Below are 24,385 nucleotides of genomic sequence, written 5' to 3'. Positions count from 1 at the left end.
CTCCGCATCATACAGCAACTGGAAGAAGCACGAGTATTTTTCTACTGAATTGCGATGCATTTCCAAATTACAGACAGGTACCACAGTCCAAAAGAGATCTGCATCTCTCAGGGTGCACTTATGTCTGTCACCCAAACATTCGCACCTTACTCATTATTTTGAACCATGAGACAGAAAAAAAACTATGAACTATAAATCTTCACTATTGCTACCAAATATAGAACTTGATAAGATATTACGGCATTCCACTCTTCCGATACATCGAAAAGAAATACCTTCTGGGTGCTGACATCGAGCATATATGGCTATCGAATTAAATATACTGGTATTGTCCATTGCAGGAGGTGGCCAATGATTGCACAGACCAGTGTAAAGTCCTGTCACCCATACTGTAGGAAGACCATAGCCCACAGACTTACAATTGCAAGAGAGGGTCCCTGTGTTGTTCTTTCATAAGCAGTTTGATACATTGTTTTTCTATTTTCCAAGCAGTGTTTGACTACAGCTTTGTACAATACCATACATTTTGGTTTTCCACCACGACTTCGAGGTCTGGGTGAGGTGCTAAACCGACATTAACTCATTTGGATCCATTGGCTCTCGCAGAAAGCTGGACATGGTGTTAACTATGTTCTTCTCACAACACACATGATAGTTGAAATACAAGACAAATTCAGTGTTTCTTATTGACAAAAATATGGAGGACATCGCAACATATCGAAACTGGAAGAGTTTGCGACATTGTGGAACGTTTCTAAACAGCTGTTTGAAGGTGATGACATTTACATTTAATCTCATCTTTCACAGTGATGGGGCAACAGACATCTAGCTCTTCCATTTCAAAGAAACCAAAGAGCACTGATTCCTCACACTGCAGCTATGTACGTGATCACTGTTTTGGTGCTGGCTACCTCCAGAAGACGTTGCTTCCACCAAGACTCTCTCATTCTCAAACAAGTGATGTCAGTCAATCACGACATGGGAAGCCAACGATGTACCAGTGAACAGATGGGATGGAGAAGACACTGTCGATATGGGACAATTAACTGTAATAAGCACCACAGTTGACAGTGTGATCAATTTTAGCAATTTTAGCAGTTTTTCCATAATTTAAATGCCTACCAGTCACACAGCAGAATGCTTCCCAGTTTCTGCCTCGTCACTAAACCAACCCTCCACTACTTTGCGTATACCATACACTAGATTGCGAATGTAGAGAGATGACTCTGCAGTACGTCCATTCATGGTTAATTCTCGTACGCATACACAAAAGAATACCAGACAGCACCCAATATCGATGCAGCTAGGTTGTTCAGCTAGGTTTTTCTAGCATTTCGATCATAGTGTAGGAAATTAGGAAATATGAATACGATTGCCCATCTTTTCCTATGTAGATGGGAGACACAGAATATTCTCTCATTCATAGGATTAAGTTGGAGATTAAAATATCTCCCTGCATTGTCTTTGACCAACCCTCCCTGCAACACTGCCGCCAATTTAATTTGCAACTTTCCAGAAGTAGGAGGGTACTATACCCTCTACATTCCATGTCTCATGAAGGAACAGAGCGAGTTGAGTCGGTAATTGCTATTCACCAAAGACTGTTCTGAACAAACCTTACTGACAGCACACATCCAAGTGTACAAGATCTCTGCAGATGCATGTATGTTGAGGTGGTTAACAACCCATAATGGTGTATAGTAGCCGGCCGGAGTGGCCGTGCGGTTCTAGGCGCTACAGTCTGGAGCCTAGCGACCGCTACGGTCGCAGGTTCGAATCCTGCCTCGGGCATGGATGTGTGTGATGTCCTTAGGTTAGTTAGGTTTAATTAGTTCTAAGTTCTAGGCGACTGATGACCTCAGAAGTTAAGTCGCATAATGCTCAGAGCCATTTGAACCATCTGTATAGCAGATATTAGAGCATTGTGGCGATATAACGGGTGGCTAAGAAGAAATGTGTGATTTATTCATGATGGAGCTCCAGATGGATGGAGTTTGAAGCGTTTTACGCAAATCAGCTGAGCTATCAATTCTAAAGTATTGTCCTAGTGACTGGGCTCAGTGCCAAGAAGGTATTGGCAAGAGCGAAATGATCATAGAACATGAACACATGCGTTCATAAGGCTACACAGTGAAATGTAGCAAATTGCCATCTTGCATTGAAAGTGTAGCTTGCTGTGGTGCCAGGAGGAGAGCAGATTTTGGTTCTCATGCTTGCACATCTGATGCTGGCTACTGGTCTGAGTTAGCCATGTACTTGACTAATGCTGTTTGCAGTACGTTACACATATTTTCTATGAATATGAAGAAATACGATTAAATATTAATTGATTTTTTCATACTTAGTATACCAAATTGAATGGATAACACAGTCACACTGTTAAAATTTCAAATCAATAACTTCAATACTTTTGGAGATATAAATTATTGCCTAAAACACACAATAACTGTGTTACAGATATAGGCATTGATATTTCAACTTGAGATTCGTCCAAGAGCCACAGTCATCAGGAGGAGGTATTTCTGACACTTCGCTCATTGTCGAATGTCACCATCTTGGGGCTGCAATCGTAATATTTAATTACATTCGGTGCGAGGTGCATGTGACAGAGGTAGCCAGTGACTGAATGAGCTGACATTTCTGGCTTCAGGTGCAAGCTGTCACAAAGGCCCACAAACTGGTCAGGTAGGGAATAACTGTGTCGCAATCTAGGAGGGTGAATAGCGAACTAATAATATATATTGGGAACCTTTGTGACCATGTGTATTGTGAGTATTCTTCAATTTTTACATGGCTATTTGAGAAGATTCAGTATCCATCACTGACAAGTGATGGCGCTGGAGGTATTGATAAGATCCAATTACTACCACTCCAAACATACCCGGACACTGTCTATGGCCAAGTGGTCCTCTCCAGTGGACCGAGGCCAGCTGCTGCAGACAGAGAAAGGGACAGAGCTGGAGAGAGAGATTCAGGAGGTAAGTCTGGTATCAAATTTCAATGGGATGCCACTACCCGATGCTTTGTTTGTGGAGGATTAGCGCAATCCCACAGCTGCAGCAGTCCATGACCGATGGCATACAGAGTGTGGTGCAATTGACGCAGCAGTCAGTGATGTGATGGGAAATTTTTTTCCCCCAGATATGTTTAGTGTGCTCTATGACAGTGTAATTACGTATGGCCAGTGTTTCTTGGCAATATTTCTTGAACGATCGGAAAAAAGCGATCTATTTAATTACTTCTTTTTGAAGTATTTTACAAGACCTGGATCTTCTGAAACAGCACAGAATGATGAGCAAGAGAGATCCAACCCCTGTGAATTGAACTTTGTAAATAAACAGTATATCCTTTGCTATGTAATTAACATTGACTTCAATGTCATATCCCGAGATCTTGCCTCTCCAGCACAGAGTCCTCAACCTGCCAATTTCCAGGAGGGGGACTTGTCGGGGGATTTGAGGCGAAGCCTGAGAGTTTCCCAGAGGGAACAGTGTTAATTAATTGATCAATTTAAATAGGTAGTCAGCTAATTTGATATCGAAAGTACGCTTGTATAGGCGATTTGGGGGGTGGAGGAGAGGCTTGGAGGTTTCCAGAGGGATGCAGGAGGTGGAGGGGGAGGATGGATTATCCCAGGGGATCATAAATAAACCCTCAGGGATCACAGACCACTTAGTAGAACAATAGCTTAAGGGCTGATGGAAGGGGTAACAAGTCAATCAAGTGACTTATAACGAAAGTTACTCCACTACTGACAATAACGCATATTAATTTTAGCGTTCTTATTTTACTCAAAAGTTTCCAAGAAATGTGCCGAAATTGAATGGCAAGGTGAAGCACGGTGTCATCGGGAGTGAACCGTGACGTAATGAACTGTTGTAAACGGGTTTCTTCAAGGGCAGCTCCAAGCCAGATGCCTTGTAGCGTCATTTGCGACATCAGTGGTGTCAAGAGGGAGCCGATTGGAGGGCAGGTTGGTAGTCTTCGTGTCCCCTGATGAAAACTGGTTCTGCCTCGGTGCCAGTGATGGTCATGCATTGGTTAGGAAGCCAGCGGTGGGCCTGCAGCCAACTTGTCTGCTTGCTAGACACACTGGACCTACACTTGGAGCTATGATCTGCGTTATAGTTTCGTATGACAACAGAAGCACTCTCATAGTTATTCCACACACCCTGACTCCAAAACTGTATGTCTGTATGGTGATTCGACCTGTTGTGCTGCCGTTCATGAACAGCATTCCAGAGGGTGTTTCCAAACAGGAAACGCTCGCCCACATACCCCTGTTGCTATCCAAGATGCTCTACAGAGTTTCTACATGTTACCCTGGACTGCTCGATCGAGCACGTATGGGACATCATTGGACGACAACTCCAGCGTCCTCCACATACAGCATTAACCGTCCCCATATTGACTGACGAAGTGCAACAGGCATTGAACCCCATCTCACAAACTGGCATCCAGCCTTTACAACACAATGCATGCACGTTTGTATCCTTACATTCAACTTTCTGGTGATTACACCGTTTATTAATGTACCAGCGTTTCAGTTTGCAATAGCTTATCTCGCGCTTGCATTAACCTATGAACTCTCGATGTTAATCACATAAATTTGTTACCTAGGTAAATCTTTCCTCAAAATTTCATTACTCTACGTTAATTATTTTTTGGTGTTGTGATTTTTTTTCTGTGAGTGTATATCACTTTTGCAGTTTGATTTCATCCGCATCATTATCAATGGACTCATAAGTTTCTTTTCTGGTCATTACTTCTTGTTGTATTCTACAATTATCGATGGTCTGCTGTAAAACGGAAATAGCTGTGTTTTTGTTTTATTTCCAAAATTTAAATAAAGCTCATCTGTGGAATACCAGTCATCTCACAAAAATGTTATAAACTCTTTCTCTGTTGTTTCCTCTGTTGTTTAAACAAATGACAGATCATTTACACAGAGCGTCAGCAGTAGCAGTTCGCGGTTACGTTAAGTTCCTCGAAGATTATACAGCCTATAGACACCATAAATTCTTTAAGAACCAAACTGTGTTGTTTCTCAGTTTTTTTTATCTGTTTGACTTGACCACGTCCATACCGCAACTACAATGTCCATCGGCACCTCCATTCGCATAATCACGACAAAGTCGTTGTCAAGCAAATACCGTCAATCTAAATAATGTTTATTTGTGTTCGTTCTCGTCACTTTTATGATGTGTAATCACTTTAATAGTTGTAATAACATACTGACATAGCTAAAAGTTACTGTATACCCAACCGCACAAATAGGGTTGTGTCACTGAGACATGTTTTGGTCGTTCCTCAAGTTCTGAGCTGAACTGCATACTGGTTACAAGGCACTGGAAAATAGCTTCAATTATATACGCCTTCGTAGTCTAGGTTTCTAACATTTGCTTGCTAGACTGGAATAATATACGACGTAGTACATTTTGACGGCATACACACTAGATTGCCATTACCTTTTCCCTGAACAGTGAAATTGAATCATAGTCGATAAATAATTCCAGCAGATCGCAGCAGTTTAAAAAAAAGAACAGTATCTTTTATGGGTTCCGAGCACCTATCAAGTAATATATATTCTTTTGAGTAGCGACTGGCTCGAAGAAACTTGACGTTTGTGTCTCAATTTCCTGTACGCTTGCTGGAAAGGCATAAACAGAGTTGTTCTTGAACTTAATGTGTTTCAACTTGCCAAGTGCACTTCACTGATTGCCTTTACGTTCTAGTGTTGAGTTTTTGTTGTTAATAGAGTGTTATTAAAGAAAAAGAGAAGACCAGCGACGTAGCCCATCCATCTTGAATAGCAGCGATGAAACCGCTGATTTTCCATGTTATTTCATTTCATTTCATTTCATTACGTCATGAGAAACTAAGGTCTCAGTCAGCATCCAGTTTTGTGACTAAGAACTGTACGCCATCACTTCCTTATTGACGTGCGAATACTGATTATGAATACTTCTTTCACCATGAAGATTTGAACTGGCTACCTCCATAACTATCCAAGAGCCTTTCAAAGGTTCTCGCCTGCATCAAATTAAACAGACATTTGATACAGTATGAGAGGATAAAACAGAATTACTTGTTCACTGTTCACATACATTTGTAAAAATGAAGATGAACCAGCTTTTTGTCTGTGGGGCATGCTTTGTATGAGGTTTTGCTACTTTTGGTTTGCAAAGCACGTATCACAATTTTACGAGTTCTTCGATTTCTTGAGTATAGCTAATCTTATAGCCACCGACCGCCAACTGCCCGTGATGGTCTCACATCAAAAGACTGCATATGATCGGTCGGCATAAGCCCTACACAGTTCCCTCATCGTTTAAGGCGAACAGAGGAACTGCTAGTACGTTCCTCTACTCTATTACGTTGGATGTGCGCTAGCGCTGCCGGTAGTGAGATGCATCAAAACAAAAAGTAAGATGACGGAGATGCTAAAGTATCCTCATGACGACATAGACTAGAACAGGCCAGGCATAACTTCTGAAAGTCTGCATCAAAACTGAGAAGCTGTGTTTTGTTCCAGACCAGTTGTCTCATGGCGTGATAAAGTAACCCAAAGGTTATGGAAATTGGCAGGCTGCCCCCGGTTGAAAACTTGTCAACGTAAGTAGATCACTGTGAGGTAATAAAAAGATGCTGTACTGAAATCTCGTGGACATGTCGTCTATCAGACAGCTAGAATGAAGAAAATTCCCTGGTGGGAATGTAGAAGAAAGCGCAGCCTGTATAGTTCCAAATTGGGTTGGATAGTTCATCGAACACGTGTTTGAGATAGATATTTAGTCTTAATTGTACCTTCTACTAACACACACACCCATGCCCGAGGGAGGACTTGAACCTCCGGCGGGAGGGACCGAGCAATCAGTGACATGACGCCTCTAACCGCGCGGCCACTCCGGGCGGCGATAAAGTCAAGGGTAGTGATAACCGAAAGCGTAGAATTCACTGACGAAATGAAAAGTGTTACACCACGAAGTATCATTGCGATATTTATGAAAATTTGTGGAGATCTTTATCGCATAACGGGTATTAAAAGCTTAAACTTCCATTGGATTCGAAACTGATATTCAGCGTCAACATCAGTAAGAGACGTAATCCCCGCGGCGCGAATTCTCTCTCGTATTCGTTATGACAAGGAAGCGAACAGGCTCTGAACGTCGAGGAATTTCTTGCCACGGCTGAAACACAGCCACGCTGAGTCAGTTCCTGGAGATCGCTGGCTCTGGGCCAGTATGGAAGTATACGTCTTCCCATCGCGTCCCAGACGATACTCTAGTGACGACAAACCAGGGAACTGGGCAAATCGGTCAAGTATCCATGTATTCTTCAAGGCATTTGTGATGTGAACTGAAGTATGAGTCTTGCATTGCCCTCCTGGAATATATCATTCGGTACCCTTTTAATGAAGAAGATGGCAACAGAATTAAACATTGTTGCTACGTAGTGGTATTTCACCAATAGTTACAATATCAGGCTACGCCATACCCAGTAGCTGCTAGCTCCCTACACTATGATTCCAGAAGCTTAGCACATATGGATCTTGAAAATCGCTGCTTCGTTTGACCTTTCAGATAGCCGCCTGTAGACACGTTGGCGTCTATCTCACGTTGATGACGAGACTCAACACTGAACACTGCGTGCCCCAGTTAACTCTGGAACAACACCGCGTAGGTATCTGTTGTCTGCGGTGTGGTGTCGGAGTCAAATCGGGATCTCCCCCCAGCTTTCAGTAATCTGTTCCCATCTGTTACTCTGTCTGTACCCTCTACCCGGATTTCAGCTCTCCTCATGTCTATTCACCAGAGCCATTAGAATAGTCCTAAAGTCTTCTCCTGGCGTAGTCCTTCTGGGACCACCAGTGCCTATTGTTTTTGCCACATTGTTGTCCTGTCCATTTCGTCACCAATTGGTCTCCAGACGCACTACAGCCAACTGCATGTGCAATCTGCGTATATGATGCTCTTAGACTGATGTGACAAAAGTCAGGGGATATATTCTAATGTCGTGTTGCTCGGCGTAGTGCAGTAATTCGACAGTGCGTGGACTCAAGAGTCGCTGGACGTCCTCTGCAGAAATATTGAGCCATGCTGCCTCTACAGCCGTCCGTAATTGCGGAAGTATTGCCCGTGCAGGATTTTGTGCATGAACTGACTTCTCATTATGTCCCATAAATGTTCGATGGGACTCACTTCGGGTGACCTGGGTGGCCAAATCATTCTATCGAATTATCCACAATGTTGTTCAAACCAATCGCAAACGATTGCGGCCCAGTAGCATGGTGCATTGTCATCCATAAACATTCCATCGTTTTTGGGGGGACATAAAGTCCATGACTGGATGCAAGTCGTCTATTCCAGTCAATGATCAGTTCAATTGGACCAGAGAATCCATTCAATTTCATGTAAACACAGCCCAAACTAATACAGAGTCGCCACCATATTGCACAGTGCCTTATTGACAACCTGGGTCCATGGCTTCGTAGGGTCTGCGCCACACTCGAACCCTGCCATCAGCTCTTACCAACGAAAAGGACTCATTAGATCAGGCAACGGTCTACCAGTCGTCTAGGATTCAACCGCTATGGTCACGAGCCCAGGAGAGGCGCTGCAGGCGACGTCGTGCTGTCAGCAAAGGCACTCGCGTCGATCGTCTGCTGCCATAGCCCATTAGTGCCACATCTCGCCGCACTGTCCAAACGAATACGTCCCACATTCATTTCTGCAGTTATTTCACGTAGTGTTGCTTGTCTGTTAGCATTAACAACTCCACGCAAATGCCTGTGATTTGGTGTTCTCGGCACACTCTTGACACAGATCTCGTAATACTGAATTCCCTAACGATTTCCGAAATGGAATGTCTCACGCGCCAAACTCCAGCTACCATTCCGCGTTCAGAGTCTGTTAATTCCCGTCGTGCGACCATAATCAGACGAAAACCTTTTCTCGTGAATCACCTGAGTACAAACGACAGCTCCGCCAATGCGCTGCCCTTTCATACCTTGTGCACGTGCTACTACCGCCATCCGTATATGTGCGTATCGCTGTCCCATGACTTTTATCGCCTCAGTGAAAGTCTCTCATGACATGCACGTTCTCTATGCATGTTGTGTTTGAACTCTTCACCTGAAAATTAACGGCGTATGTCCACAATAACCATTACGTACTCACAGCATTCTTAATCTGTAGGAATGGCTTTTCTCTGTACTGAAAATAACCTCGCACAAAGGTGAAATTTTAATCGACAACTCTAAGAGGCATGGAAATACTGGATTATCAGTCTGGTAGCGTTCGGTCCCGGTGTTCATAATGTAACTCTTTCCATTCTCGTCAGTGCATATAACTTGTCGGTTGGAAACTGAAGTCTCGAGACAAGCTTGCACAAATAAAATTTTGCACCCCTCATTTAAGCAGAAATTAATGTAACTGGTACGGGATAAATGGAGATGTAGAAATTTAGAGTCCTCTTTTCTATGAAATCCTTTACTGTAACAAAATACAAAACTAGCGGACAGCAACTTTAAATCAGAGCACAAAACTGGGAAGATAAGGTGTCATCTCCGTTAGTCGGCCGTTACCCGGTATCCCTACAGTTCTGGTAAGCTATCAGCCGCCCATGAACGTCGAAGTCAAAGGTCCCGGGCACGACATCTCTGTTCACGGCCAAGTTTTATGAAACAGGAACACCAGTGTGGCAGTGGGGGGAAGGAGGGGCGAACAGAATCATGGGCCTGTCTTCAAAGCTGATTATGCACCAGAAAACACACGCGACGCCAAGATATATGTGCACAAGAGCGAAAGTGACTGTTGCTATGCACGAGTAACTACAGATAGCGAGGGTTCTCATGAGAGGGAAAGTTACTTATACGTTTGTCACAGAAAGTTACTGTTGCTATGCAAGGATAACTACAGATAGTGAGGATTCTCTGACCATCAGTTCATACTGACATCCCCATATGCTTCCTTGTTCAAGATTCCGCATTGCAGCAACCAAGCAACTAAGTAATCTACAGCTGTTTTTGTAATACCTTGAGATCGGACATTCCGCCGCTCTTACAGTAACTGCGCTGCAAGCGATTGGTGCGAGCAAGGCATTTGTAGCGAAATAGTCATAAAAACAACGCTGAACATAATCCTGCTTATTTGTACTCGCTCCCTGCAGTATGGTGTGTTTAATTGTTTGATACCTTCTTTTATAAATCCTCAAACTAATCCAAATAACTGAGGGTAGATGGACTCTGAACTTTGATGCCCAACACGTGTACTACAGTACCCTTCACTCTGTAGACAGATACACGTTAACCCGAGAAAATGTAAGTCTCACGGACAAGCTTTTTGTCAGGAAGCAAATTAAAGCAGACAATGTAATCTGTACTGTTGCGACGCGCTCCCACAGCAAGCAATGTCCTCCAATAGAATCATTCCACTGGTCGCGCCGCCTGTGTATGCCTATCTTCAGAATGACCTCCGGGTGAGACTAGCTGAATATTTGATCATCATCATCATCAGCCAATTCAATCATTAAATGATGTGGCCTCTTCGAGTCGTGGTTTCAGGTAGGCTTTCAGCAGTCTTCTCCAAGTGGGACGGTCTTGGGCAGTTCTCTGCCAGGTGTTACCAGCGATCTTCTTGATGGCTTTGTCCCATCTGTCTGGTGGTCTTCCTCTAGGCCTCCGGTGCTCTGTCGGACTCCACTCCAGTACTAGCTTCGTCCATCTGTTGTCTTTTCTTCTTGCGACGTGGCCAGCCCACTGCCATTTCAAGGAACCTACTCTCTCTAAGATGTCATTAACCTTCGTCACAGACCGGATGTCATCTGCCCTTTTCCTGTCCTTTCTTGTATAGGCCAGCATTGATCTCTCCATGGCTCCCTGTGCTATCCTAAGTTTCCCTTTTGTAAATGAGTTCAGTGTCCATGTCTCGCAGCCATACGTCATCACAGGAAGAATGCATTGATCAAATACTGCTTTCTTCAAATTTACTGGCATTTTTGATCTGAATACTTTTGAATTCTTCCCAAATGCTTGCCAGCCAAGTTTGATGCGTCGATAGATTTCTGGCCTTATGTCTCCCTTCATATTTATAATCTGGCCAAGGTAGACATATTCATTGATCTCTTCTAGTAGACTGTCCTTGACCTTCACATCTCCAGCTGGCACCCATTTGTTGGACATTACTTTTGTTTTGGAAAGGTTCATGTTCAAGCCAACCAGCTGACATTCCGATGCAAGATCTGTAACTAAGTTTTGGAGCTCTGCGAAGTCTTTGGCCAGTAAGGCAATATCATCAGCAAATCTCAAGTTGGTAAGCCTTCTTCCATTAACTCTAATTCCCTTATCTTTCCACCTCAACTTTGACATAACCATTTCCAATACAGCAGAGGTTTTGGGGAGATGGGATCGCCTTGCTTGACGCCCCTCATGATGCGGAATTCTTGAGTTGATTCGCCGATGTTAACATAAGCTGAAGAATTCTCGTAGATTTTCCTGAGCACTTCAATGTATGCTCAGGAAAATCTACGAGAATTCTTCAGCTTATGTTAACATCGGCGAATCAACTCAAGAATTCCGCATCATGAGGGGTGTCAAGCAAGCGATCCCGTCCCCCCAAATATTTGATATTGTATTATATATATGTTGGCCAGCTGGCGGTGGTGTTAGAACAATGACCTTGCCTTCCCTGTGAGAGGCGGAAGCCATGCAGTGTTTCTCCACACCGTTTAGAGCTCAACAAAAAGAAACGAACTTGTTAACTGCTAAAACTGTTGGCAATTGGCAGTAGGCTCCATCACTTACTTGCGAGCATGGGGGTTTGATTTCAGAACGTGACCGTGCCTGGGATAAGTGCACAGTAGAAAGGAAGGGAACACAAGGGTAGACGGTTCAGCAAACTGGAAAAATAAGTAGTCAGACATATGGGAAATATCACGCTTGTATACATTCAATGAAAAACGAGACTGAACCAGAAAGCGAAAGACTGACAAAAGTGCCGGTCACTGTTTAAAACGGGTACTGTTTCATAAGGATTCATTGAAGTAATTTAATAGTAAATGTTAATCAAAGCAGAAAAATAGGCTCTGTCTATTGCTAACAAGGTAGTTAGCAAAACATAGTCTATCCGTGACATAAAAGTTCTCAGGGATGGTGTGTTGACAAGTGGTTGGAGGGAGTTCTTTTCCTGGCCCCGAGGGAGATGGCGCAGTGGATAGAACACTGGATTCGCATTCGGAAGACGACGGTTCAAATCCCAATCCAGCCATCAACATTTACGTTCCCTGTGATTCCCTGAACCGCTCCAGGGTAACTCCGCGACCTTCCTCTGGAAAGGGCATGGCAGATCTCCTGCCGTGATCCTAGCTTCTGCTCCGTCTATGATGACCTCGCTGTCTACAGGACGTTAAACTCTAATCTTCCTTCCTTCCTGACGTACCTGGCTTGACTGTGAAGTCTGGAGTGTAGCATGTCGCGTTGTAGCATCTCCGTCGGGACTGAATTACTAATGAAATCCCGACGACGTTGGTAAAGTGAATGTTCCGTAAACCATGGCTTAATGTACAGAGGGGTGGTAATTTTCTCTGCTAGCCAACATTTGATAAACATGCACATCAGTATGCACTGGAAAAAAGCGAAATAGACGCCCTGGGCTAGCGGCTCTTCTTCCAACGGTCCCTCTCCTTTGTTCTAAACGGAAGGACTCATGACCACTAAGATTCAATACGAACGAAGTTCAGACACTGAGTGAGGACCATATGCACTCACAGTTTTGTTATTTCGTTTCCACTCTAGGATGAACCTTTGGATGCCTCATCAAAGTATGCACGTTGATACGAGCAATGATAACCTCTCAATGACCACCATCTTCTGTATTTTAACTAACGAACCTTTGGGTACAGTGTCTCCCGTACCTAGAGATGTTAGTTCTCCTCACTGAAACCAAAGAAGTTAAACATGACAAATTCGGTTCTAAAGTTTCATCATCATCTTCCTTTCAAGTATTAGGCTGTTGCCTGTTCCGAATTCACAAAACAAAATCATTCCCATCGTTTTCGAGGTCTTTCAATATCTCTTTTCACTCTCGGCCTGTAACTCAGGATTGCGAAATTCTGTGACCTGGCATTCTTATGCGGTGTTGTCTTCCATCTTCACGATACTTTTGAATTTCTTCATTCATGTTGAAAATATTTAATCCTGTTCTAATATCGTCATTTCTAACTTCTCTCTTATTGTGCAGCCCTCCGTCTTCCTTAGGGACCTCACATCTGATGGCTGATTTTTTTTTTTTTTTTTTTTTTTTTTTGTGGTAATCTAGCTTTTGCTGGGAACAAGACTAATTGTGCCCCGCAACTTAGGGTAAGGGAGGTGAGGTGAAGCCAACTTCCGTAAGAGAGACAACGCCGACAGAAAATCAGGCAGGTCGCGATACCTAGAGGTGCTACCACCATCAAGCGACTCATCTTGCGCAGCGCACGTAACGCAGCAAGGGGATTGTAAAATTACTGGCGCCGACCGCCGTGGCAGAGCGGCTATAGGCGCTTCAGTCCGGAACCGCGCTGCTGCTACGGTCGCAGATTCGAATCCTGCCTCGGGCATGGATGTGTGTGGTGTCCTTAGGTTAGTTAGGTTTAAGTAGTTCTAAGTCTAGGGGACTGATGTCCTCAGATGTTAGCCGGCCGGTGTGGCCGTGCGGTTCTAGGCGCTTCAGTCTGGAACCGCGCTGCTGCTACGGTCGCAGGTTCGAATCCTGCCTCGAGCATGAATGTGTGTGATGTCCTTAGGTTAGTTAGGTTTAAGTAGTTCTAAGTTCTAGGGGACTGATGACCACAGATGTTAAGTCCCATAGTGCTCAGAGCCATTTGAACCATTCCTCAGATGTTAAGTCCCATAGTAGTTAGAGCCATCTGAACCATTTTGAAAAACTACTGGCAAAGTCACAAACTGCGTCCTAAAGTTTCATTGGATCTAACTGACTCAGCATAACAAAATTTAAATTCCGCACTGTCGACTCACATTAAAAGCCGGAATAAACACCTTTTCCAGCGCGGACCGCTGCCAGACGTTCAGGAAGAGAGTCAGTGAGGTTCTGGGAGGTACCAAAAGGAATGTGGAGTCGTTCGGACTCCAGTGGCGTGGCCACCAGCGCTAGGATTCTAGGTTGAGGATCCATGACACGAACAGCCCGATTCACGTGGTATCGTAGACTCTCGACTTGATTTAAATCCGGAGAGTTGGTGTCCAATGGAGCACGGTAAACTCATCCTGGTGCTCTCCGAACCACGCACGACCATTGTTCCTTCAGAATGACGAGATCACCCAAACAATGCCACAAAAACATTTCCCAGACTATAATCCTTCCGACGATTGGTGCAGAGTATTTACTTTTCACTTTTCACGCCCTTCGTGCCAGTCAGTGGATGTCTAGTTGCGGTACTGGTGTGCAAATTCCAACCTTCTCGACGATGAACAGCAGTCAGCATGTCTGCGCGAAGAAAGAGCCTGCTGTGGATCCCTTACTCAGCAACGTTGACTGAACGGTCTTTTGAGACACTCTGTTGGTAGCCCTTCGGTTCATCTGGGTGGTCAGCTACTCAACAGTTTCGCCCGCACACATTACCGCACGCGTCATTCACCCCTGTCCGCTATGACCCACGGTATACCAGGGTTGCCTGACGCCGGTTTTGGATAGCACCAGTTTGCTATGCGCGGTATACTTTAACCACGGCGGCATGCGAACGGTTTATAAACTTAGCCGTTTCGGAAATGCTTCCATCCCCATAAGTCAATTATCATGCTCTTTCGGACGCCGTTCCCGCACTACGACAACGACCTCATAGTTTTTCGCACCCCCCCCCTCCCCCCAACACACTTCACATAGGCGGTGATCACATTCATATGACTGGACCGTACATGACGACCTTCCTTTAACGTTTGTTAATGAAATAATGCTATTACTTAAGGTGACACCCTCGATAATTGAAATGATAATTACATCAAGACCCTAAGCTTTCGATAGGAGTTGATATACATCAACGGGGACAGTTGAAAATGTGTCCCGACCGGGACTCGAACTCGGGATCTCCTGTTTGCATGGCAGACGCTCTATCCATCTGAGCCACCGAGGGCACAGAGGATCGTACGACTGCAGGGATTTATACCTTACACGCTCCCCGTGAGACCCACATTCCCAACTTAATGTCCACACGCTGCATTCGTAGTGCCCCTGCCCACTACACTCATTACTCGCGGACATGTCCGAAAGAACAGATACCATCTTCATATAGTTAAGGCTAACCGGCTATTGACCTTCTTCTTCTGTGCGGATGCACACGCATTGCCCGAACTCTTACGAGACTTGGTAAGATTGTCTGCCGCGAGTAATGAGTTTAGTGGGGAGGGGCACTACGAATGTAGTGTGTGGACATTAAGTTGGGAGTGTGGTCTCACGGGGAGCGTGCAAGGGACAAATCCCTGCAGTCGCACTATCCTCTGTGTCCTCGGCGGCTCAGATGGATACAGGGTCTGACATCTATGCATGAGATGCCGGGTTCGAATTCCGCTCGGGGTACACATTTTCAACTGTCCCCGTTGATGTATATCAACGCCTGTCGACAGCTTAGGGTCTTCATTTAATTATCATTTCATTCTAGAGAGGTGCATGGTCACCGATGGTATCTGTTGTTTGGGACATGTCCGAAAGAACAGATACCATCTTCGTATTCAATATTTGAGGTTCTTTCCAGATTTTCATCTTCAGTGATCACTGTACAACGCTACACGCTTATTTGTTTGAATCCAACACTGCTATGGAGCATGCATCTGTGCCGTGTTACATCGAATTCTAATAAAGCACTGATGAAAGCCACTGATAAGCTGTCTGTCTCAACAGTATATGGAACAGCGCTGCCGTATCTCACATATCAGGGAAAGTTAATGTAGTCAATCTACAGGGTGCTACCCCAGCAGACTTGTCGAAAGCGGAAGCAGTCAGTCCTAAGAAACTTCGTAACCGATTAAAACTGTGTGTGCTGGACCGGGGGTCGATTCCGACTTCTTTCCTTTCTCGGATAATATAAGTACTGGCTTATATTATGTTGCGAACTCAACAGTAGCTTTCCTGTGTACCTCGATAAACTTGCAACCCGGAGACAAAAGATGTCGAGGGGAACGGCTTAACCACAGCTTACAACTCGTTTCTTATATTAGTTCGCTTAGTAGGGGAGTGGCATCGACGAATTGTATTAGAACAGCTACAAAGCTTGCCTGGTAACTCGGTGGGTAAGAATATTACCCACGAAAAACGAGGACCTGGATTCAGACCCGGCCCAGCGCACATGTACGACCTTCCGGTTCCATACCAGCGTATTCTCCACGACAGTCAGCTGTAGTGCAGTTACGCTGCGTCTGATGACTTCAGGTAAGATCAGAGCCATCGTAGTCATGATCAGTTTGACAAGTGTCAGCGTCTAGCCATCTTCCTGAGTGCGATGGGGATGACAAAATATGTTCCTTCACGAGTGAAGAAAGCTGCTGTTAATGAGACGAACGGCACTGCGGGTGAATCGATTAGATCGTGAAAGATATGAGGCTGGCAGAGAAGATCAACTGGCTATAAATAAAGATTTATACGATCGAGAATGGACTGTAGTGGACTGTAGTGTGTAGTATGTAGTGGACTGTAGTTGACTGTGGAAAACGTCATTGCATATTTTAGCACAAGTTTTGGTCACAGCCAAAGAGTGCTGTAGCGACACTGAGAACATGCTGAACTTTGCCCTGATGCGTGTCGTTACTGCGTTTTCGTGAATGAAAAATTCTAATCCCACTAACAACACATTTTCCTGAACCACTCGACAGTGTGGACAAGCCACGTATGCAGTGCCCTGCATACTGAATTATGCGCAGCTGATACGACAAGTTGCGACACGAATTGTGCACAGGAGCTTCGGATTCATCTGGACCTGAAAATCACATACCTAAGAAATTTCCAAACAGCCTATTGCCAAGTGTTCCAAAAAATACACTTTGCACATTCTATCCATCTGGGTATAAAAACTGCGTTACAGGATCAGATCGTTGTTAATACTTTTTAGGCGAATATGTAAAGTACAGATATGATCATTACTTAGCAGCTTTGAGTAGTATAGTTACTAGACAATCTACAGTCGGATAACGTGACTTGAAACCGCCTAAGCCGGCATATTTTTCTCGTGTCCGCCTAGAAACTGTTGAAGCTGCCATGTGCTAGGGGCGCCATGGGACCGACCTAACCGGGAAAGATCACAAGGCGCTGTTACTACGACTAAGATTGAATGTCAACCATGAGGCACAACCACATTTCAGTTACCTGCAGCTCTGTATTGATTGCGATTTCTTTCACACGGCGCTTCGTGCGTGTTTCAAGAAGTTGATCGGTACAAATCTACGGCACTATTTACTTTTCTGCTGATCGCATCCCGACATCACTTGATCATCTGTATCATGGTGTCTACGAAAACCAGGAGGTAGGAGATGCCTGCGTCCAGATTGATGACATATTTATTGAAGGGGTTGCCTAATGAACAAATAGAGTGTACGGAATACCAGACTAGCTTTGTACTTGGACTGAACAGTTCCTAGCCACTAACACACAGCTTGTCATTCTTACCTGAGAGATATCTTTAACCGTAAAAGTAACTTCAAGAGTACGGTGGAGATTTGAGAAAATGCAGTAAGACCTGCACAGGACCGGCGCTTGAAGCAAGAATTGGCAGATGACCCTCAATACACACAAATGTAACAACTGAGCATAAATAGGTGGAAAACCCGTTATTTTATGATTTCACATTTGTTGAACAGTCACTAAAAACAGTGACATTTCTTAAGTACCTGGAAGTGATTTAAAGTAGAACGATCACATAGCACTAATCGATGAAAGGGCAGATGCCAAGCTGAGATCTGGAGGATTCCTCAGGAAGTGTAGTCCATCCATGGGGGAGGTAGCATACAAAATCTTCGTTCGACCGAGACTTGAGCCTTGCCTCTTAGTATGGGACCATTACCAGACATAGAGAAAATAGACAAGATCGCGTTTCGTCAGAGGTTCGCTTAATAAGTGCGAAAGTGTCACAGCGATATTCATCCAACTCCAGCGACAAATACTGTAAGAAAGACTTTGTGCATCATAATATGGCTTACTGTTAAAATCCGCAGAGTGTATGTTCCTAGAAGAGTCATACTACCATATATTGCTCCACCGTACGTACATCTCGTGAAAAGGCCATGAAGATAAAAAGGACGAGGATTAGCGTAATTTGTGACTGTATCAAGATAGACAGACGGGTGGGGAGCGAAGTGACACTGGTAAAGAAACCACAGACCATAAAGTAACTTGCGGAGTGTAGATATACACTCCTGGAAATGGAAAAAAGAACACATTGACACCGGTGTGTCAGACCCACCATACTTGCTCCGGACACTGCGAGTGGGCTGTACAAGCAATGATCACACGCACGGCACAGCGGACACACCAGGAACCGCGGTGTTGGCCGTCGAATGGCGCTAGCTGCGCAGCATTTGTGCACCGCCGCCGTCAGTGTCAGCCAGTTTGCCGTGGCATACGGAGCTCCATCGCAGTCTTTAACCCTGGTAGCATGCCGCGACAGCGTGGACGTGAACCGTATGTGCAGTTGACGGACTTTGAGCGAGGGCGTATAGTGGGCATGCGGGAGGCCGGGTGGACGTACCGCCGAATTGCTCAACACGTGGGGCGTGAGGTCTCCACAGTACATCGATGTTGTCGCCAGTGGTCGGCGGAAGGTGCACGTGCCCGTCGACCTGGGACCGGACCGCAGCGACGCACGGATGCACGCCAAGACCGTAGGATCCTACGCAGTGCCGTAGGGGACCGCACCGCCACTTCCCAGCAAATTAGGGACACTGTTGCTCTTGGGGTATCGGCGAGGACCATTCGCAACCGTCTCCATGAAGCTGGGCTACGGTCCCGCACACCGTTAGGCCGTCTTCCGCTCGCGCCCCAACATCGTGCAGCCCGCCTCCAGTGGTGTCGCGACAGGCGTGAATGGAGGGACGAATGGAGACGTGTCGTCTTCAGCGATGAGAGTCGCTTCTGCCTTGGTGCCAATGATGGTCGTATGCGTGTTTGGCGCCGTGCAGGTGAGCGCCACAATCAGGACTGCATACGACCGAGGCACACGGGGCCAACACCCGGCATCATGGTGTGGGGAGCGATCTCCTACACTGGCCGTACACCACTGGTGATCATCGAGGGGACACTGAATAGTGCACGGTACATCCAAACCGTCATCGAACCCATCGTTCTACCATTCCTAGACCGCCAAGGGAACTTGCTGTTCCAACAGGACAATGCACGTCCGCATGTATCCCGTGCCACCCAACGTGCTCTAGAAGGTGTAAGTCAACTACCCTGGCCAGCAAGATCTCCGGATCTGTCCCCCATTGAGCATGTTTGGGACTGGATGAAGCGTCGTCTCACGCGGTCTGCACGTCCAGCACGAACGCTGGTCCAACTGAGGCGCCAGGTGGAAATGGCATGGCAAGCCGTTCCACAGGACTACATCCAGCATCTCTACGATCGTCTCCATGGGAGAATAGCAGCCTGCATTGCTGCGAAAGGTGGATATACACTGTACTACTGCCGACATTGTGCATGCTCTGTTGCCTTTGTCTATGTGCCTGTGGTTCTGTCAGTGTGATCATGTGATGTATCTGACCCCAGGAATGTGTCAATAAAGTTTCCCCTTCCTGGGACAATGAATTCACGGTGTTCTTATTTCAATTTCCAGGAGTGTAGATGCCTATGCCTGTGTCGATATAAATATCTGCCTGCAACTAACACAAAATAGGCGAAGAAGCAATTGTAACTACAGTCGCTATATCCATTGAAGACATGGAACTGCAACTGATTTAAATCAGCAATTTCTTTAAGTACGATATTTAACCAGTCGCTTTTTTAAAATTATTGTTTTTGTATCCCGCCTGGAAGGCGGCGCATGGGTCTGCTCCTGTAAACTGAATGGGTAGGGCGAGTGTAGGAAGTGAGTAGGAGCAGGTGAGGTAAGATTCTCTCGGCACTGCAGTGTGAACTAAAATCACCTTTACTTAACTTTGCGTACAGATGAGCACATAGGTGCGAAGCTGTACATCAAGTAACTAACAAGGGAACCTCCCCATCGCACCCCCCTCAGATTTAGTTATAAGTTGGCACAATGGATAGGCCTTGAAAAACTGAACACAGATCAATCGAGAAAACAGGAAGAAGTTGTGTGGAACTATGAAAAAAATAAGCAAAATATACAAACTGAGTAGTCTATGCGCAAGATAGGCAACATCAAGGAAAGAATGAGCTCAGGAACGCCTTGGTCCCGTGGTTAGCGTGAGCAGCTGCGGAACGTAAGGTCCTTGGTTCAAGTCTTCCCTCGAGTGAAAAGTTTAACTTTTTATTTTCAGACAATTATCGCACACAATGAACTTCGCTCTCCAAAATTCCAGGAGATGTTCAGATTTGCTTGGACATATGCAGGATTTGACGGTCTACACACGGACAAATTTGAAAACGTTAAAAACATGTGTTTTGACAGAGCACAGGGAAGAGTGTGCGACTGTGAAACTGTTGCATTCATTTGTTGCAGTTTATGTGACAAACTCTTATGTTTTCATCACTTTTTTGGGAGTGATTATCACATCCACAAGAAAACCTAAATCGGGCAAGGTAGAAGAATCTTTTTACCCACTCGCCAAGTGTACAAGTTACGTGGGTGGACAACATATTCCTGTCATGTGGTGCACATGCCATCACCAGTGTCGTATAGAATATATCAGGCGTGATTTCGTGTGGAGGAATCGGTTGACCTATGACCTTGCGATCAAATGTTTTCGGTTCCCATTGGAGAGGCACGTCCTTTCGTCTACTAATCGCACGGTTTTGCGGTGCGGTCGCAAAACACAGACACTAAACTTATTACAGTGAACAGAGACGTCAATGAACGAACGGACAGATCGTAACTTTGCGAAAATAAAGAAAATAAACTTTTCACTCGAGGGAAGACTTGAACCAAGGACCTCTCCTTCCGCAGCTTCTCACGCTAACCACGGGACCACGGCGCTCTTGAGCTTGCTCTTTCCTTGATGTTGCCTATCTTGCGCATGGACTATTCAGTTTGTATATTTTGCTTTTTTTTTCATAGTTCCACACAACTTCTTCCTGTTTTCTCGATTGATCTGTGTTCAGTTTTTCAAGGCCTATCCACTGTGCCAACTTATAACTAAATCTGAGGGGGTTGCGATGGGGAGGTTCCCTTGTGAGTTACAAGTAGTGGTTCGCCCACTGTGAAATAGAAACAATGTTGCTAGGCTGTCTCCTCGGAATAAAATGGACTGAATCTGGAGCTGAGCTCGTAGATCTCCACAGCGCCGGCTACAGGGCGCTGTCGTCGGTGTCGCTGTCGTAGTGCCAACTAAGAACTTACACCTACGCCGTAGCATAGTAGCTATCGATACCACAATTGTATGATTTATTTTCTGTAGAATTAATTAATTTTAAAGCCACTGTACGCTCATCATCAGGTGGGGGTGTTTAGCAAGATTATTTGGTGGGCCATGTGCGGCTAGACTCTGACGTCGCGTTGCTAGCGGAAATAACGGAAATTTAGTTACTGGTAACGAAAAATTACGAAACGAAAAGATTGCTATGTCTTGGATAATTACAGTGCGCTGCCTCATGGTATCCATAGCACAGCCGTTCTGATAACGTATATTTTATTGGTTATATACACGCGAAGTATGTGTGTGTAACCTGCAAAATGTACGTTATCAGAACGGCTGTGCTAAGGGTACCACGAGACAGCGCACTGTAAGTATCCAAGACACAGCAATCTTTTCGTTTCGTAATTTTTTCGTTACCAGTAACTAAATTTCTGTTATTTCTGCCAGCATCACAATCACAGCATTGAGGTGCACATAGGCCAGATAATATTCCAGTAACATTTCGATCTGATGATGAGCCTACAGTGGCTTGAAAATTAAATAATGCTACAGAAAATAAATCATATACATTTTTTTAAAGTGACTGGTTGTATTTACACCCAAATAAATCGCGAATTAGAATGTATTTAATTTGATTCGTGATCTCCAGTAGAGTTGTCCCTCTGTCCCAACTCCATCAGTACTTTCCATTGCAGATGTTGTGCTAGTTTCTGGGATCACTGAGAGACGTTACTACTTAATCCACCGCGTATCTTGGGAAGATTAAGCCAACTTAGAATTAAATTCCTTACAGAATTCTTAACTGTAATCTTAATTCGGGTATTCTTAAATACTTTTCTCGCGCGCAGTCAGAGGATCCACAATACTCTTCGAAACATAAGACCATGAACTTGTCTGCAACATCCGCTTGTTGAAACCAGTATAAAAATGGTAGAACATTGGAACGTCTCATCTGTTTAATATCTGCAGCTGAACTCTCTCTGAGTACATACAAGGTCTGCATGGCGACCGCTACAGGTTCACTGCAGAAATACCGCACTTTTGTTTAAGAAATTGTAAGTTGCAACTCTCGAAATATCAAAGACGGAAAAGCATGAATGTGGTACGCACTCGAAACCCGCGACTCTAAAAACGATATGGAGGATGGAGGGGGCGGTGGAGAGAGGGGGTGGAGGTAGGGATGCAGAGTTAGGAGCTATCGTGTTGAAAAAGAGGCAACGTTTCAGGAGGAGAGGTTGTGCTGCCATGACAAGCTATGACAACGAGTAATGCGACTCCACATGAAAGATTAAAATTGTCTACTGAATCTGAACTCGAAACTTATCCTTCCCTAGCATCCAGTACTGTACCAGGTGAACCATCCGAGTAAATCACATTGCCCAACACATAGCCACAACTTAAATGCATCTTTCCTTCATTTCCCGACTCATGAAACCTATTTTGAATAGGCAAATATCTGGGTTCGGTTCAAGAGTCCAATGAAATTTAATATGTTAAATGTTTCAAAACACATTTTTAAGTTTATTTTATCCCTGCTGCTTTAGCGGCAACTGCCCAAGTTGGGGTTTTGTATTTTTACAGCTCTCTCATCCACAGTGAAAATGTTGTTTTATGTTGCTGTTGCAAACTAACGGAGTTAACACAAACTTGTTATGCAATTATAAATTGTTGTTGTGATCGATAGTGCAAATGTTTTGTAAGTAAGTTTCAAGTCTTTTGGTTATTTTATTCAAAGAGCTATGAGTCCCAAAAAATTTGGTTAGTAAAAGTATTAGTATTAAATAAGCCCACTTGATTTGTAGCTTTTGTCGCTCCAAGTGAAGTAATCGACTTTGTTAGGCCACTTCAGGTTTCCAATTCTTCTTCTTTCTCTTCTTCAGTAATTCTGCATTTCATTCTCAGTGCCTTTTGACTATGTTCAACTGTGTGAACGACTGAGGAACATCCCTCTAGTGATGCTGATACACAGAGGCGATAAAGAAGCCGAAATTAAAATCATGCAGCCTAACATGTTAGAATATTTTATTTGGAATATTAGCACTGTTAAATCTAAGAAAATTAAACCTCAAGAAAGTAACTGATATAAAATTATTAAAATATTTCCTGACTCGTTTCGTTGCAGCTGGTGCGAATATCATAATCACGAACACATACCAGGCGAGTGTCGACGGGTTCATGAAGTATTTGGGTCTCAGCGAGAATGAGAGCATCGAACTCATCGAGAAGGCGGTGAAGTTAGCCAAGAAAGCGGTGGACACCTTCATGAGCGAGCAAAACGGTTTGGCTGGTAAGGAAAATAATGCTGTTATTATTATGCTTTTGTGCTCGTATTGTTACAGGTTTCTGTTTATTAATTAGACTGAAAATGGTAAATAATGGTAAAACAATGTTATTGATATCACTTGAAAAACTACTGGTATCTTTAGAACGATATGCATTAGAAGTACATGGCTATTTTACCTGAAGACTCTTAATGTATTGTCTACTGGGAAAAGAGAAATGTCGCTATGGGTGCAAAGCGAAAATTTCTGTCTGGTACTGAGTTGGCGTTGCGTAAATGAAATTTTGTTTTTGTTTTACTGACACGTGTTAGGCCTACACAAAATCGTAAGTCAAGTGTCACTTTCATCTGCAGAAAATGTTATTTACAAAAATTTTTAAAGAGGTCATTTTATGTTATTTGTCCAAATTAGTAAATGTGGAATCATTTGTCTTTGATTGTAACCTAGATCACGTGTTTATAAAATTATATGACCGGTTTTGTTTATTTTAGCAATCATCTTCAAAACGTAAAATACAATTGCAGACTATAAGATGATTGCTATCACAATCGAAACCTGTCATAACATTTTATAAATTCGCGATATAGACGCATAAAGA

General features: G+C 44.2%; 1 protein-coding gene across 1 annotated transcript in view; it reads left to right on the top strand.

The window, feature by feature from the left end:
- The window catches only part of LOC126457372 (homocysteine S-methyltransferase YbgG-like), a 76,889-nt gene that overhangs the window by 26,283 nt on the left and 26,221 nt on the right, over window positions 1-24,385 (top strand). Inside the window, exon 3 of the mRNA XM_050093624.1 lies at window positions 23,628-23,792. Coding sequence (XP_049949581.1) covers window positions 23,628-23,792 — 165 coding nt within the window. The remainder of the gene's footprint in view (window positions 1-23,627; window positions 23,793-24,385) is intronic.

This window comes from Schistocerca serialis, chromosome 2 (assembly GCF_023864345.2).
Source record: "Schistocerca serialis cubense isolate TAMUIC-IGC-003099 chromosome 2, iqSchSeri2.2, whole genome shotgun sequence".
NCBI lineage: Eukaryota > Metazoa > Arthropoda > Insecta > Orthoptera > Acrididae > Schistocerca > Schistocerca serialis.
Note: the sequence above shows the minus strand (reverse complement) of the source record. Positions and strands in the feature narration are given on the sequence as shown.